This window comes from Centruroides sculpturatus, unplaced genomic scaffold (genome assembly GCF_000671375.1).
Source record: "Centruroides sculpturatus isolate CEXI.00-Female unplaced genomic scaffold, Cexi_2.0 scaffold704, whole genome shotgun sequence".
NCBI classification, from domain to species: Eukaryota; Metazoa; Arthropoda; class Arachnida; order Scorpiones; family Buthidae; genus Centruroides; species Centruroides sculpturatus.
Genome location: NW_019384945.1, coordinates 223,914 through 240,633, shown reverse-complemented (window position 1 = coordinate 240,633; position 16,720 = coordinate 223,914). Strand labels below are relative to the sequence as shown.

The following is a 16,720-nucleotide window of genomic DNA, read 5'->3' as shown; positions in this document are numbered from 1 at the left end:
TACACATGACCACTCACTGTCTCAAGAGGGATTGGACTTGATTTTACTTATTAAAATTTAAAACTTCATTAATGAAGTTTTTCTAAAACTTGTCACTAGTTTCAAAATTAAGCTTTGACATTTTCTACTAATTAAAAATGTAAAAAGTTTTTTATGACAAAATCTCATAATAGCCAGGAAAGTTATACAAATTGTTGCTTGCTGGATTTTTTTTATCATTAGACTAGCCCATTGCTAATTAGTATTTATAATTATTATTCACCATTTCATCAAGCTAAGGAATTGTGTTGGCTTTCCCCCCAACTTCCCAGCCTCATTACCACTGCATAAGATGGAATCATTGGAATTTCTAGCTTGCCACCCCCATTGTATTCGGGAAAATATTTATGTAAAAGTCTTTTAGTCTTTTACTCATCAATGCCAAAATTAAGCACAATTTACAAGAGTTTTGTGTTTCTTTAAAACTGTTTATTTTAAATGAGATTTATCAAAAAGCAGAATACTGAAGATTTATCAATGTCACACTATATGGAACCTGTGACCAGTGCTCTACGTGCATATATTGTATATCGCTTGACAAACGTTTTCGAGCGATCTGTTCGCTCTTCTTCAGGTTGACTGAAAATTCCCCGGACGGAGTGTATATTATTTGTTGGGGTCGGGTATCGGTTCCGACTGGGTGGGTCGTTTCTGGCATGAGCGGTTGTGTGGTGGGGAGGAAGCGGCGGGTTGGCGTCTAACAGCGATTGCCAGGCCAGAGACAGGGTTAGCTCTTCCTTCTGGTTAACGCAGGTGGTTAGCCCTGTCTCTGGCCTGGCAATCGCTGTTAGACGCCAACCCGCCGCTTCCTCCCCACCACACAACCGCTCATGCCAGAAACGACCCACCCAGTCGGAACCGACACCCGACCCCAACAAATAATATACACTCCGTCCGGGGAATTTTCAGTCAACCTGAAGAAGAGCGAACAGATCGCTCGAAAACATTTGTCAAGCGATATACAATATATGTGTGTAGAGCACCGGTCATAAGTTCCAGATAGTGTAACGTTGATTTCACCCCGGTGCTGAAAGTAGAACAGTTCCTATATTTGAAGATTTATTCTTTATTCATTTCCAGATAGGAAGAATATAAGGTAAATATTTTTTAAAACAAGGATTTGTATATTAATTCATATATTTGGTACATTTTATGTAAAAACTTCATAATTTCTGGAATTCATATGTAACTCTCTCTAGTGAGTTTCAGGTAATTGACACACTAAAACAATGGTTCCCAAACTTATTATGCCCATGAACCCCAAGTGAAATAACTCTACACAAGTACATAACTTTGATGTTTTGAAAAATTTACCACTTTGCAACAGTGTTTCACCTGTGTGTCGGTAAAAGTCTCTGAAACTCATGCACTTGTAGAATAATTGCACATAAGTCCAGCCTGTACTGCATTCCTTGACTGAATGTGACATGACAGTTGCAAATTTGGTGCAGTTTTGCCTGGGATATTTATGGAGCAATGTCTTGAAGCTCTCCAACAAGCATTTTGTGAACAAGCCTCATCCGAGTACTGTACAATACTGTGTACAAGTGATATCAGCACTTTTTATCCTGGTGCTTCAATCTTGATGGTAATGAATGTGAAGGATTGCCAAGGTCCTGCTTGAAGAAGACAGATGGGTAAGTACCAGAGAGCTAGAATGCAATCCCAGCATCTTGCTTGGGTGAGTCATTACCATCTGCATTTGAGAAAGTTGTGTGTATGTTAGGTACAGTACCTCATCAGTTGTAGCTGAACCACATGGTGGACTGTGAATTTTTGAAAGTTCATGCTGGAGAAATTTTATGGTGGAACATCAGAAACAGTCACCAACATACTGAACTATTACAACATACATTACTATTACAATTCTGAAACTAAAAATCAGCAAGCAGTGGGTAGCTGAAGGCAAGGACATCCCCATTAAGTTTCTGTGAGAGTGCAGCATTGGAAAAGTCTTGGTTGCAATTTTTTTCATTGTGGCATCCTTCCACCTGTCATCCTGGAATAAGGTTCTATGGTGATCAGGGAATGGTACTCTTCTGTTTGCTTGCAAAAAGTACTTCAGTCACTCAAAGAACATCCAAGATCCAAGCTATGCAATATCATGATCCTTCACAATAATGCTCCCAAACACACAGCCAAAGTAACCCAGTTGTTTTTGGAGTCCTGCAAGATGGTCCACCTTCCATATCCTGCTTATTCGCCAGACCTGGCAATATTCTTGCAACTTCTTTCTCTTCCCATGGATGAAGGGAGTTTGATTCAAAGAAGGAACCAGTGAATGTGATGAAAGCAGAGTTCAAAGTTGCAAGGATGCTTTTTGGACCAATTTTCAAGAATGAAGAAATGCATCATTTCTCAAATATTTTCAATTGGAATCAGAGAGATTATGATTGTGTGTATAAAAAAATGAATATCTGGACAACCATAACGTGTTTCTGTGCATTTTTGACTACCTCACATTGGGTGATCGGTTAACGAACTAGTTCAGACTGCAAACAAATCGGACAATGAACAGTTTTGTGAATGATTTTTATGTTTGGATAACAAACACCCGACAGAACAAACACAAGAAGAAGCGATGCTGCATTTAAGATTTGTAAAACTATATTTTAATGGCATCTGTGAATGGTTTATGGAACAAGACTTTCATAGTTGTATACATAACTTTTTTGCACTAGTTAATTTCTGTTCTCTGAATTTTTGTAAGTGTTTTTCTGAACTTATTTAAAAAACTGATAATAATATGGGACCTAAAAAGAGTGGAGTGTCAGAACTGTGTTCACTATAGAAACTAAGCAAGAGATAATAGCCAAGGTAGAGAGTGCGCAGAAGATGACTTCAACAGGTCTACAATAGATACAATCTTAGCTAAGAAAGATATGATCAAAAAGACTCAAGCAGATAAAGGAGTAATGAAATTACATCTGAGAAACAAACCTGTGCCATCCATGAAAAAATGGAGATTGCTTTTAGTTTGTTATTACATGTAAATAAGCAAATAAAAAAATTAAATTTTTTTATTTGCTTATTTACTATTTTTTGGGGTGTCCAGAACAAATTAATCAAATTCCAACAAAAATCTATGGTAAATCAATATTCAGTTAATGAACAATTCAGGTAGCGAACATGGACTTGGAATGGTTTAGGGATTATGTTCGTTAACCGATCACCCACTGTATTATGACATAAAATGGGTTATATAAGGAATCCGCATTCCATACACTGGTTGCGAGAGCTTACTCGCATTATACGGAGAGGTCAGATACCAGCAAGGAACTAGAACATCTGAAACAAATTGCATCCAACCATGGATACAGCCGCACATTTATCAACACACTATTGTCCAAACATTTCACTGTGTCATCCAACACCAATACCAATGTTAACAAAACAGAAGCTAATCGAGTAGTTCTAAGCTAAGAACCATCCCTTCATCACTTATACAGAAGGATTGCAAAGATTTAAACATACACTTAACATACAAAAGATCCAACGTTTTCTGCCTTCTGTCTAATGCAAAGGATGGCACTGAAGATGCTAAAGCACCAGGAGTATACCGCATCCCACTACAGGACGATATGTTCTACAGAATAGTAATGTATATTAGATCCACGTGCAGGCTAGGTTAAAGGATCATAAATATGATGTACAAAAAGGAAACATTAATACAGTTCTGGCATGTTATGCCAGGGATTTTCCCCTGTTGGGACCAAGCTACCCTAATACACAGGGTCTTCAACCAGCAAAACAGAAAGTTAGAAGTGGGAGAGATCTACAGGGTGGACAGGAATGGGGCCTGCATCAACACGGATGCCATCTGTGTACCAAATGCATGGAAATACTATCTAGACTCATAATATATGTCATATCAGATACATCACAGTCTTTATTCGAACGTATTTGAAACTTTTAATATTAGAACGCAACGGCATTCTGTTTATAGAACAGTTTTTCTATTTCCCATTCTACAGTTCCTGACAAGAGCTGATGAAATAGTGGCCAAAAATATTAGAATATTGAATTTCTTTGCTGGAAATTTTGCATTGAGATGTAATTTATTATCTATAAAAGGGTTGTCATGGCATTTCAAGATGACCGATGAATATTTAGCTCACCTGATTGATGAATTACAGAGTTCATTGAAAATTCATCATTTAGTTTGTCTGTTGATCAAAGGCATTTTATTAACAGAATTAATCTGATACTACTAAATGTCAAGGAAAAGGATTTTTTGTTTAATTGATATCAGTAAGCACATTACAGTGGTACCTCAGGATACGAAATTAATCCGTTCCGAAACTGAGATCGTATCATGAAAATGTCGTAAGGTGGATCATCTTTTCCCATACGATTACATGTAAAACCAAATAATTCGTTCCAACGCGAAAAACATACTCAAATTAAAGCCAAGTAATACATTAAAAAAATAACTGTAGTAAGAAAAACAAATGAATAATGCGAACTAATGTAACGTCGTATAGTGAGTTTTTGTTCGTATCGTGGAGCAAAAATATGTTCGAATTTCATGTCGTAGCCTGAAAATTTCGTATGCTGGGGCGTTCGTAACCTGAGGTACCACTGTATATAGAAATTGTACTAACCTTTTTTCTTTGAAATGCTTTGTAATTTCTCCATTTACACACATTACTAACACTATTCATTTCTTTGCAAATTAATCTCCAACAATTACCTTTTCCACAAGAAGTAATAATAGAAGGGAGGATATTATCCAACTATTATTATTTTATTTTTTTCCAACTTCATTTATCAGTATTTCAGAAGTAAAATTACATCTTCTCTTTCTCTCTCTCATTTTATCACTGAGACTTATGTTGGAGACAACATTCACCATTTTAAAAGTTCCCAAACTATATTCCTATTGGATGAAACAGTAAACTCTCAAAATCAGATTATTGATATTTTGTCATAAATGGCAAATTGCAGATACAGTATGTTGTAAATTTGTTGTATTTAATGACATCACAAGAATGTAATATTGTAACTAACAACACTTTTGTGAATCTGGGCTGAATTCAACATTCTAGTTGACTTCTGTGAGAATTTTTGTTTTGCATTTGTTGTAAGGTGCCAAAATGCATTCATATACCACATTTTAGATTTAATGCAAACAAAAATTTACTAAAATGGGTATTGAGACATTTTACTAATAGGACAAATGGATTTAATTGTTCAATTTTGCTGAAATGTGGATATGCAACTGCAATTTCTTATTTACCTTATTTCCTGGCAGAATGATGGTAGGCCTGATATTCAGATTTCCATTATAGTCTATAGTGAAGGATGAGTGGTTGCCAAGAAAATTATTCTGAAATTGCTTGAAATTTTATAAAACTTGAAAAAATTCCAATTTCAGAACAATTATATTGACTGACTTAACATTTTGTTCAACAATAGATTTGCATTAAGAATCCTTTGGTTTTCAAATTTTATGAACTAATTTATAACCTATGTATTTAAAATTCTATTATATTATTATAAATGCAAAATATTGTTTGGTTTTATCAAGAATTGGAACTTGAACAAATGAGTCAAGTAATTTTGTCTAAATTTCCTTAACTGCAAAAATGTAATTGCTGTTTGCAATCATTAATAGCTTCATTTTGAATTGTATTATCCAAAGGAATTATACTGACAAGATTTAGTTTAAAAAGTACTATTTAAATCATAAATTTGTGCCATCTATAAAAATATAAAATACAACTATTTAAATTCATTTTTTTGTCTTTTGACACATTAGATTTCACTCGATTTAAGCATTAAACTGAAAATTTTAACAGTTTGTTGTGTAATTGCAATGATTGATCGATTAAAATAAATACCTGCTACAACAAACAATATAAATACTGTGGTCTAGTGGTGATTCATTATGCTGAGTTCTTCCTGATCTCTTCTTTCGTTGATGTTACTCAACAGTCTCTCCAGAAAATTATTAAACTCTTGTCTGACAACATTTCCGTCATCCTCCACATTGGTCTGTATCCAGTGGACATGGGAAAACAAGCTGGCTGAAAAGAGAAGCACACTCATGACCAGATTTGATTATTACATTGAGATAGGTCTTTATCTACTTACATAATTGCGAGAAACTTCCTTTTGGATTCCCAGGTATTTGGTGACAAAACACGATGCACTGGTTGTCTTTTAGATTCTGTGCCTGGACGAAATTGGCATACCTGCAAAATAAAAGTTCATTAAATTTATAAATTATATAATAGTTTTTGATTATAAGAATAGAAATGCAACAGCTTATAAAATTTTATAATTGTTAAAACTAAAAAGATGTCACTGCCCAAAATTACATAAAACATAAAAACTGACATGTACAGGCATACCTCGACTTACGTCGTTTCGAGTTACGTCGTTCCCGATTATACGTCGCTTGTTAAAAAAGTATATGGAAAAATAAAAATCAAGTTTAAGTCATTTTATTCGACTTTACGTCTGTCCGCCACAAATATTGAAGTCGTAATATCACTAGATAAACGTTTAAAGCACATAAAATCATATTAAAATATATACAAGTATGTACTGTATTTACAGTACACGCATTCGTAAATTTAGATTACTTTTTTTGTACTATATTAAAAACTAAAATTTATTTGTTTGTAAGCTTAAAATAGATTTTTATTAACCATATATTATTAAAAATGCATTAATAAATAAAATACAGAACCGGGAATGGTAATTTACGGTTTAGCCTAGTGACAAGTAGATTCGGAGACAAGTAAATTCGACTTACGTCGTTTTCCTGGAACCAATTACCGACGTAAGGCGAGGTATACCTGTATTCTGAATGAATACTTAAACTTAAATACACATTTTTTTTAACAAACCAATACCCCTGTGGAAATTCCATTATTTTATCCTAAATAAAATGAAAATTTCATGCTTTTTGTGCTATTTTAAACAAAATTTAAAATATTCAGCATTTTCAAAAATAAGAAATTTTAGAAGAAATACAGTTCTTTGTAATTATAATTTTTCTAAGAACCACTTGTTTCAGTCCATGCATGATAATAATCTCACAATAAAAAATCCTGGATCAAATGAGTCTGATCACAAAATTTGGATACAAAAGTCTTAAAATTCCATTACCACATGTCCATTTCTTTTTCTACGTTTGGATGATCGGAACTGTATAAAAATATCACTCCATGAGCATCTTTCATCAGAGCAGGCCAACATGCTTCAAACCTGAAATAAAATAGAATTTACAAAACTATTAGTCATATATTTTTCACAATATATCTCATTAAGTTTGATTGATACATATTGAATGTATAAAGAGCAAACAATTAATTTCTTCACAAACAATTCAAATTTGCTTGAAAGCATTCTAAAAACTGCTGATTTATATATTTTTGCCTGTTGTAAGATTAGCCCAGTTGCATATAAAATACATGAAATTCCAGACCATACAAATAGTTTAATCTGTAATAGATAGCCTATTTTTTCTGGATATCACTCCAGTATATAGGTTTGAATCCATTCCAATGATTTTAAAATAAATAAATAAATTTGTAGATTCTAAGACCTACTTTTATATCTGTTTTCTCTTGTACAAAAGAAAGAAATCTTATTTATATCCATGGTCAGAAAGAACAATCAGCAGTCTCACAAATAGACCACTCTGGTTTGCATTATGATTTTCAAATAAAATTTTAAAAGATTCCTGATGTTGATTTATTGTTACTGATGCTGATCAGTAACAATAAATTATTTTGATCATTAAGTAATTTATTTTTAAAATTTCAAAAATATGTAGACTGAAGATATACAATTATCATCTTCCTCTTCTGCTGTTTACAATCACCAGGAACAATCTGAAAACAGTTTTCCCTTAAAGAGATAAACTTTTATTTGAGGTTGCATCTCTGCAAAACATGTAAAAATGGATAAAAACATCCTCTGGAAACAATGCCAATGCCATAATTCATGACAATAGCTGATTAAAATTAAGAGTTGACTAACAGTATTTATCTTAAAATACAAAAAATATATATATAGAAGATAGAAAATTACCTTTGTTCTCCTCTTCCATTGTTTATAATCACCTGTGACAATTTTAATCAATTACAGTGACAATTCCATGTAATTTCCATGACAATGTAAATACTGTCAGCCAATTTTTAATTTTAAAAGTAATTTCTTACCCAAATTCTAAGAACAAATCTTAATTAATAATTGCTCCAAAAATGCCAAATCTAACTATTTCCCCATTTTTATAATTCTCATTCTTTTACAGTTTCTATTCTAATATTTTCTAAAGGAAAGCTTTTGCTTTTACAAATAAAGCCTAAACATGCTAATCACTAGTTCTCTTTTGTTGCCAATGAACTGTATCTGTCCACAGCATCTTTTTTACAGTTAAGAAAGTGATACATACATAAAATAAATTTTGTGTATCCACATCTCTTGCTATGCAACTACATGATCTTAAATATATGCTTTTCTGTAACATTACAATACAGCAAAACTTCGATTGTCTAAACAAAAGTAATGTATTCACTTAAGGTTTCTTAAGTGAATACATTTCATTTCTCTACTACTATAAATTATAGAAGCTTTGCTGTGAATGCACCGAGCACATGAATACTGTTGTACTTTTAACCTCAACCTTACCAAGTGAATGGCCAATGCCAAGGTGATAGTGGAATATAAGAAGAAGGAATTGCTATAAAACCAAAAAACTACAACACTTCTCAAAAAAAGTCTAAGAATGATAACAGAAACAAATCATTTTGCAATATATGTTACATTTTATTAATTAAGTTCAATGTCAGATAAACTATTCATAATAAAATGTAATACAGTAATATACATTTTTTTTATTCTTCAAATTATTGTACATATTAGCCATGTAATAAATGATATAAAAATTGCTCTTCTTATGTATGATTAAATTCATTAAGGTGTAAAAAGAGACTTAAAAGTGACCTGCCATATAAATAATAAAGTCCAAAATAGCCACAGCTATGGCCTTCCGTTTTATCCAAGTTTCTCGTTATCTGAGGTACCGTAAGTCCATGTTAGCTTGGATAATGAGGATTCTATTGTATTAATAATTCATTAAAATCTTGTATTTTTGTAACTCTGATGTTCTATAAAATCTAGTTATGCCTTCAATAAATTGGTATCAAATATTCAATTGCAGAAAAGAATTTTTGTCACTGATACAAACATCAACTACTATAAGTTGACTCTATGATTTATATTTATTTTAATGGTTTACATATTTTGTATATAAATTGGAATTTAGTAAAACTTCACTTATGTGGCCACCTTCAGGATGTACAATTTGTGGTCACTTAGGTGGGGTTATGAAAAAATTGACACAGAACTGTAATTAGAGTACCAAAATGAATCCTGCAAAAAGTTTACTACAGATGATAAAAGTAAAAAAAATAATTAAAAATAAAAAATTCGCATAATACTATAGGGTTGGCAACTAAGTGATTGCGGATTTTAAATAAGAAGGAAAATTCAAAATTTTTGCTTAAAAATATAACTTTATTCAATTAGGTATTGTCCATTTTTGTCAATGACCTCTTTCCATCTTTCAGGCAGTGTCATAATTCCATGTTCATAAAACTTCTGATTTTTGCCAGCAAAAAACTGAATTAAATGTGTTTTTACATCATCAGCTTCATTAAAAATTTTACCATTTAAGGAGTTCTGCATGGAACGAAATAAATGGTAATCTGAAGGCGCAAGGTCAGGGCTATATGGTGGATGTGACAACATATCCCAACCTAGCTCCAATAATTTTTGGCAAGTGACCAAAGATGTGTGGGGCTTTGCATTATCATGCTGGAAAACAGCACCCTTACAATTTGCCAATTCTGGCTGCTTTTCTTGAACTGCATCGCTTAGTTTGGTGAGTTGTTGAACATACACATTTGAATTAATCGTTTGGTTTCTTGGTAAAAGTTTAAAGTGCAGAATTCCTTTATAATCCCACCAAACTGACAGCATAATCTTTTTTTAGTGAATCTCAGCTTTTGGTGTCATCTGGGCTGGTTCATCTCGCATCACCCACGATATTTTCCGATTAATGTTGCTATAAACTATCCACTTTTCATCGCCAGTAATCAGTCGTTTCAGAAATGGCTCAATCTCATTGCGTTTCAGAAGTGAATTGCAGATGCTAATGCGTTGCGTCAAATGAATTTCCTTAAGCTGACGAGGGACCCATAAATCCAGTTTCTTGATATAGCCAAGCTGTTTTAATTTTTTTTTTTGAATGCATGTATGTGATACATTGAGCTTCTGTGCAATCTCATGCATTGTGCTATGATGATCTGAATCGATAATGGCCTTGATATGGGTCTCGTCAACTTCAACTGGATGGCCAGATCGTTGAGCATTTTTCAGTGAAAATCACCAGAACAAAATTTGGCAAACCAATTTTGACACTGCCTTTCTTTCAAGGCTTCATTTCCATATAACGCACATAACTTCTTGTGTGCTTGTGATGCGTTCTTGCCTTTTCAGAAATAATACAATAAAATATGTCTGAAATGCACGTCTTGTTCTTCCATTTTTAAATTGGGATAAAAACGAAACTAAATAACTAATTGATACAATTTTTTTACTAAATTAAAGATGGAAGTCCAAACAACAAGAAAACAATATAGGTTAAATGCTTTGAACACGATGACAAAGCAAAAAAATGTGCTAAGGCCACCTATTGACAAAATCTGCAATCACTTAGTTGCCAACCCTATATAAATCCTTTGTAACAAAGCCCTACATAAGTCAAACTTTTATACAAGATAATATATTAACAGTGGATAATGAAGTATTGAAATACATGATATCGGTACATGTACTTATACAGTGAAATCAAGCTCTTTGCAATAGGGTTCACTCAAGTACTAAACAGAATCTTAAGAATTCAGACAAAGTTATTAAGTAGAATATAGAGAAAATAATAGATATAGAGAATATAGTAAATATAGAGAATATAGAATATAGAATATAAGAATATAGAATATAGAGAAAATAAAAATATAGAGAATATAGTAAATATAGAGAAGTGTCCAAGTGTCAGAAAAGTGTTAATAATTAAACTGGCTTTTAGATGAAATTCATTGATATTTTCTTTGTTGTATGTTGCAAGTGATGTAGGCTAATTATCACTGATTTATTGTAAAGGAGTAAAACTCTTCTGTGTCTAACCATTGTGGCAAATCTAATAAAAATTTTGGATAGAATAACTAATCATCAAAAACAATAATGGATTCTACTAGATATTAAGCAAACAATATAATTGATTTATAGTTATATTTTTACAAATATAATCAGGATTTTGTATAAAATGATGGAACAAATACATAATTGTCTTTCTTTTTACTAAATTTTGGAGATTAATTTGTTGAGTATAAATAAAGATTTATTTTATTTGAATGTCATCCATTGAAGAGATTTCAGCAAACTGTTTCAAAACTTTAGCAACAAAGCTCAATTCCATTTAAAGCTCTTTAAGTGAAACTGAGCTTAAGAATGTGTGCTTTTCCTGTTCTGTTGGCCACATAAATGGCGATAAATGTCACTTTTGGATACTCCTAACTTGGTCACTTTATGCAATTTTGCAGGAGAATTTCAAAACTGCACAAGCATCACAAAACAAGATTTTACTGTATTTCTATTTGTATTTACATCATCATTTACATACATAGCAGAACTCTTACAAATTTTTCAAATTTTACATTTAACTTTGAACTTAATCCATATTTTTCTTCCAAAGGAATACAAGAATACTATGCAACATTATATACAGAGTGGGAAAGAAAGTAACTTAACATCTCTGCTACAGAACATAGAATGTACCCAAAGTTAATTCACTCATGTCAAACACCATTAGATCACAGGAGAAACAGATTTATGTGTATTACATGCATGGCCGCCATCTTGATGGTGGATATGTATGTAACACACATCAATCTGTGTGTAAAATTTTATACATAAATACATAATCAATATGGCCATATTAAATTTTCAGTTGCAGAGTGAAACTGAAAATGGCAAAGTGGTCCTGTGACACATCATTTAGGGTCTGGATTTCACAAGGAATTGATTGCAAAAAGATTTTATTGACCTACCTCAAACAGTTAGAGTTGTGTATGTTACACGATGTGCTCAATGTACATTCTATTTTTTGTAGCAGGGGTGTTAAATGACTTTCTTTCCCACCTTGTATATGTGTATATGATTCTACTGTGTGTGTCTACACACACACAGTAGAATCGTGTTTTAACGGATTGCTTGGTGTGTTGAAAATCAGCCATTGTTCCAAAAATCTGTTATATCATGAACAATGGATTTCTCACATTCCCAGGTAAATATCCATTTGGAAAAATTTTCATTTTTTTAAATCCCCTACATAAAAAACACCTACTTGAAATTATTCTTTAGATTTCTATTCTTTATTTTATATAAACATGTATATTACAAGACTGTAAGAAAGCTGACAGACTGTATACATTATAAGCCAAAAAGTGATAAAGTACGTATGATCATGATATGTTAAAAAACTCATCCATCCTGGTTTGCTTTGATGACGCTGTGATGAAGTAATGTTTCTGGGTTTCTTTTGTTACTGTTTTGCAAGCACGATTTCAAGGTGTGATATTCCTAAACATGTGTCTGCAACAAAGATGTTGCACACCTTTGTTGCACACATGTGCATATCTGGAAATGTTAAGCTGAAAGTAGTTTCCCTCCACTAATCAATGCACCACAGGAGGGTACTAATGCGTGGCTGCAATGTTAGCAGTGAGAACCATGATGATTATGCACTTAGTTTGCACAGTGTGCAATGTATTTTTTGAATTCAGTATCCAGAAACAATGTCTACTGGAGATAGAGCTAGGAAAAAATACATTATTCTGAGTTACAGATCAGAGGTAAAATTAAGAGGTAAAATTACATTAAATAAAGAAATTTAAAAATAAATTAAATTAAAAAATAAATTTAAAAAAAATTAAATTAAAAAGAGGTAAAATTACATTGATTTGGTGGGACCCGGGAAAAAACTCTGTTGTTCTATGATCTGTTAAAATGAGATTCTATATACAGTCAATTCCATTTAATTGGGCCACCGGTTAATCAGGCCAAATCTCAAAGAACAGAAACCAAACTAATAGATGATTTAAAAACTTAATTGGAACAACTTTTTGCTTAATTCGGACAGTAGAAGAAAAGGAATTTAACAATTTTTTATATATTTTAGGGATCTTCCAAAAATACTGTATATCAGAAGTACATACACTAATGTCATTTATGCCTAACGGTTAGCAGAGACAAAATGATTTTGTCTTTCACTCGAGCAATTCGGTTTTTCCAGAGGGGAGTTAGCATAGCGGGATGTATCTCACCACGATCTTGTCTGAGGCGGACCTGAATTCAAGCTACTGACCCTGCTTCGGATTGGATCATCGTTGGGTCAGACGATCCCTTTAAAAGTGAAGGGACGAGGACCCCAGACAATTTTTCGAGTGTTTCTCAACCAAGTTCGAAGAAAGCTAGAGTTCCCTTGGAAGGTCTTATTTTAATGTCCTTATCTAATGGCAAATAGAACCTTGATGTAAGTTACAATATCAACCAATACTTGTAATAATTTTAAGTTTTTTAAAAATTCTTTTAACATCTTAATGTTATGGCTTTTTTTTTATGCCTTTTTGTCTTTGTTTTGCACTTTCACACAGTCTTGATATTGGATACATGTTTACTGTAAGTTCTTAAAAATATATATACTTTATTGTCGAGAATTTATTTTATAATTAATATACAATATATCTTATTTTATTATTGTTTATAGTAATAATGTTGATGAGGAGTGTGTTAGCCTGAAACACATTTAAGTGTACAGAAAAAGTTACTACTACAGGTGATTTAATAAAGAAAATTTGTTTTTTCTGAACTAACTCTCATTATTGTGTCAATTTTTAAACACCAGTGTAAAGTCCTATTAATGAGTAATGTCCAAGTAGACAATTAAAAATAAATTAGAAACAAAGATTGTAAGGCAATTATAGGAAGGTGTTTTAGTGTCAATTTTATTTAAAATTCTTAAATCTTTGCCAAGATGTCAAGAAATGATTTTACACTTTCAAGTAAAATTGCACTACTGGATAAAATTAAAAGCCAGCCATTGAATACAAGCCATCATAGACTTGTTGATATAACTGGTGTACCTAAATCTACCATTGTGCATTTCCTACAAGAAAATCAACTGCATGAGGAGTGGGCATTACAAAAAGAATTCCAGGAACATCCAAAAGAAAGCATGATGGAAAGGATCCAGAAGTTGAAGAAGCATTAGATCGATGGTGTTCTATGGTTAGTGGACAAGGCATAAATATCAGCGGTCCAGTATTAAAGGCAATTTATCATGTTATGATGAAAATGAAAACTTTGAGGATGCAATTGTTGACATCATTAAATCCAAACATCAAAATCATTGTGGCTTAGATTTTTAGTTTTTAGGGTTTTAGTGATCTCCTCTGACCAAAGTCAGAGGAGATCACTAAAAACCATCAGAGAATGATTTTAAAGCAAACTGATGGTTGGCTGTCTCAATGGAAAATGAGACACAATATCAAATACAAAAAAGTATATGATGAAAAGGGCAGTGCAGATAACATAAGTGCTGAATAGTGGCAAAAAATTTAAATCCTTCTATTTTAGAAAATTTTTGTTCAGATGATATTTACAACACTGACAAAACTGGCCTCTATTATCATGCTACACCAGATGGCTCCCTGTGTTATAAGCACATTGCACTGTCAGGGTATAAGAGAGCAATAGATCGTATTACTGTGTTATTCTGTGCAAATATGACAGATACCGACAAATGAAAACTACCAATTGTAGGGAAAAGTGCTAAGCCTCGATGCTTTAAGGAGATAAGAATAGAGTGTTTACCAGTAGAGTACCATGCCAACGGTAATGCATGGATGACTTGTGAAATTTTTCGCAAGTGGCTTACAATGAAGTTACAATGTAAGCAAAGGAAAATTTTGCTGCTTCTTGATAATTGTGCTGCATATCCTCATTTAGATAATCTCAAAAATATATTGCTGGAATTTCTTCCTCCTAATATAACATCCTTAGTGCAACCAATGGACATTGAGGTAATAAAAAATTTAAAGACAATGTGTTGAGGAAAATTGGTAAATTACATACTGGAATCTATTGAAGAAAACCTAATTACAAGTTCATCAACAGCCAGAGAGATCAGTGCAAAAACATCCATTTTGTAAGCCATACAGTTTGTCTCTGATAGTTGACAAGCTATAAAAAGCAGCACAATACAAAACTGCTTTGCTGCTTGCAGTTTAAAACCTTTGGATGTTTCTGAAATTTTGAGCAGTGAGGAAAATGAAGGCATACTGCAAGTTCCTATCATCAATAATGAAGAATTTTCAACAATAGATGACAATTTATCCTGTTACGACAAAAATGAAAACTTTGAGGATGCAATTGTTAACATCATTAAATCTAAACATCAAAAATTTGACGAAGAAAGCGATGATAAGGATGATGACCCACCCGTGCTTGTGACAAATCATGAGGCAATTAAATTTATAGTCGAGTTACAGCATTATTTTATGCAAGAAGGTAATGAAGAAAGCCCCACATCTGCACTGAATATATGTGCTGATTTTGTAGAACTGTAAAATTTCAGAAGTAAAAAACAGACTACACTTGATGCATTTTTGCAAAATTAAAATGGTAAAATTTATCATGAAAAGTAAGTGTTATTTTTTCTGTACAATTTATAGTATGAATATTTTCTGTATTTTGCTTTAATAAAGGTAATTATCATTTTTTTTACTTATTTATTTATTTATTTACGTATTACATATTTTATTTTAGAAATTATTATTAGTTTGTTTAATTGAGGCAAAATAGATTAGTCCCAACATGTCGTAATTAAATGGAATCAACTGTATATATAATGTGTACACATATATACAATGAAAAAATATAGCTTTTTAAAAATTATTGAATTGTAGCTAGTATTGACCAACACCAAGTCCTGACAAACATATATTTGTATGCTTTTGAGATCCTTAACCCTTTGCCCTCGAAAGCACCGATTGGTCGGTACCCCCATTGTTAAGCAAAACTTCAAGGGTACCAATTTGTTGTTACCCTACTAAAAATCAATTTTTGCAAAATTTATTGACAATGGATGTCAGCACTTGACAGCAGCGTTTTGTCTATTGTCTGTTTCACATATTTTTGTCCAGGTGGTGTTTTGTTGGCTTAAAAAATTTTAATTAATGCTTTTTTTCTTAATTAATTTTTTTCTGATAATTTTTTATTTCATTTTTAGCATATTCATGCAATGATATCACTATAATAAGTTCATTTATGCTATAATAAGTCAACGTGTTATAAATATTCAAGTTGTGACTTTCAGTTCTGACATCTATATATATATATATAAAAATGGACATGTATGTCCCTATATTTCACTTTTTCGCCAAAACTACACATCGCACGTGAATGGTGTTTGTATGTGGTGGTAGCCCCAAGTCTCCATTCGTGCATAGGGGTGGTTGCGTCTCGATAGCTATAAGGGTGCGGGAGATATGAGGCTGAAAGTGGTTGAAAGTGGCTTTCTATTTCGAATGTTTTGTTCGAA

General features: G+C 32.4%; 1 protein-coding gene across 2 annotated transcripts in view; it reads right to left on the bottom strand.

Moving 5' to 3' along the window:
- Positions 1-4,973: 4,973 nt before the first annotated feature.
- LOC111632188 (intraflagellar transport protein 22 homolog) overlaps positions 4,974-16,720 on the bottom strand; it is a 17,462-nt gene continuing 5,715 nt past the window's right edge. The window contains exons 4-6 of one of the 2 annotated variants that reach the window (XM_023376557.1): positions 7,159-7,257; positions 6,136-6,236; positions 4,980-6,068 (exon numbers count right to left, since the gene is read on the bottom strand). In XM_023376557.1, coding sequence (XP_023232325.1) covers positions 5,914-6,068; positions 6,136-6,236; positions 7,159-7,257 — 355 coding nt within the window. In that variant the 3' untranslated portion in view covers positions 4,980-5,913. Of the gene's footprint in view, positions 6,069-6,135; positions 6,237-7,158; positions 7,258-16,720 lie in introns of both variants that reach the window. The other variant, XM_023376558.1, reaches the window with a different exon arrangement.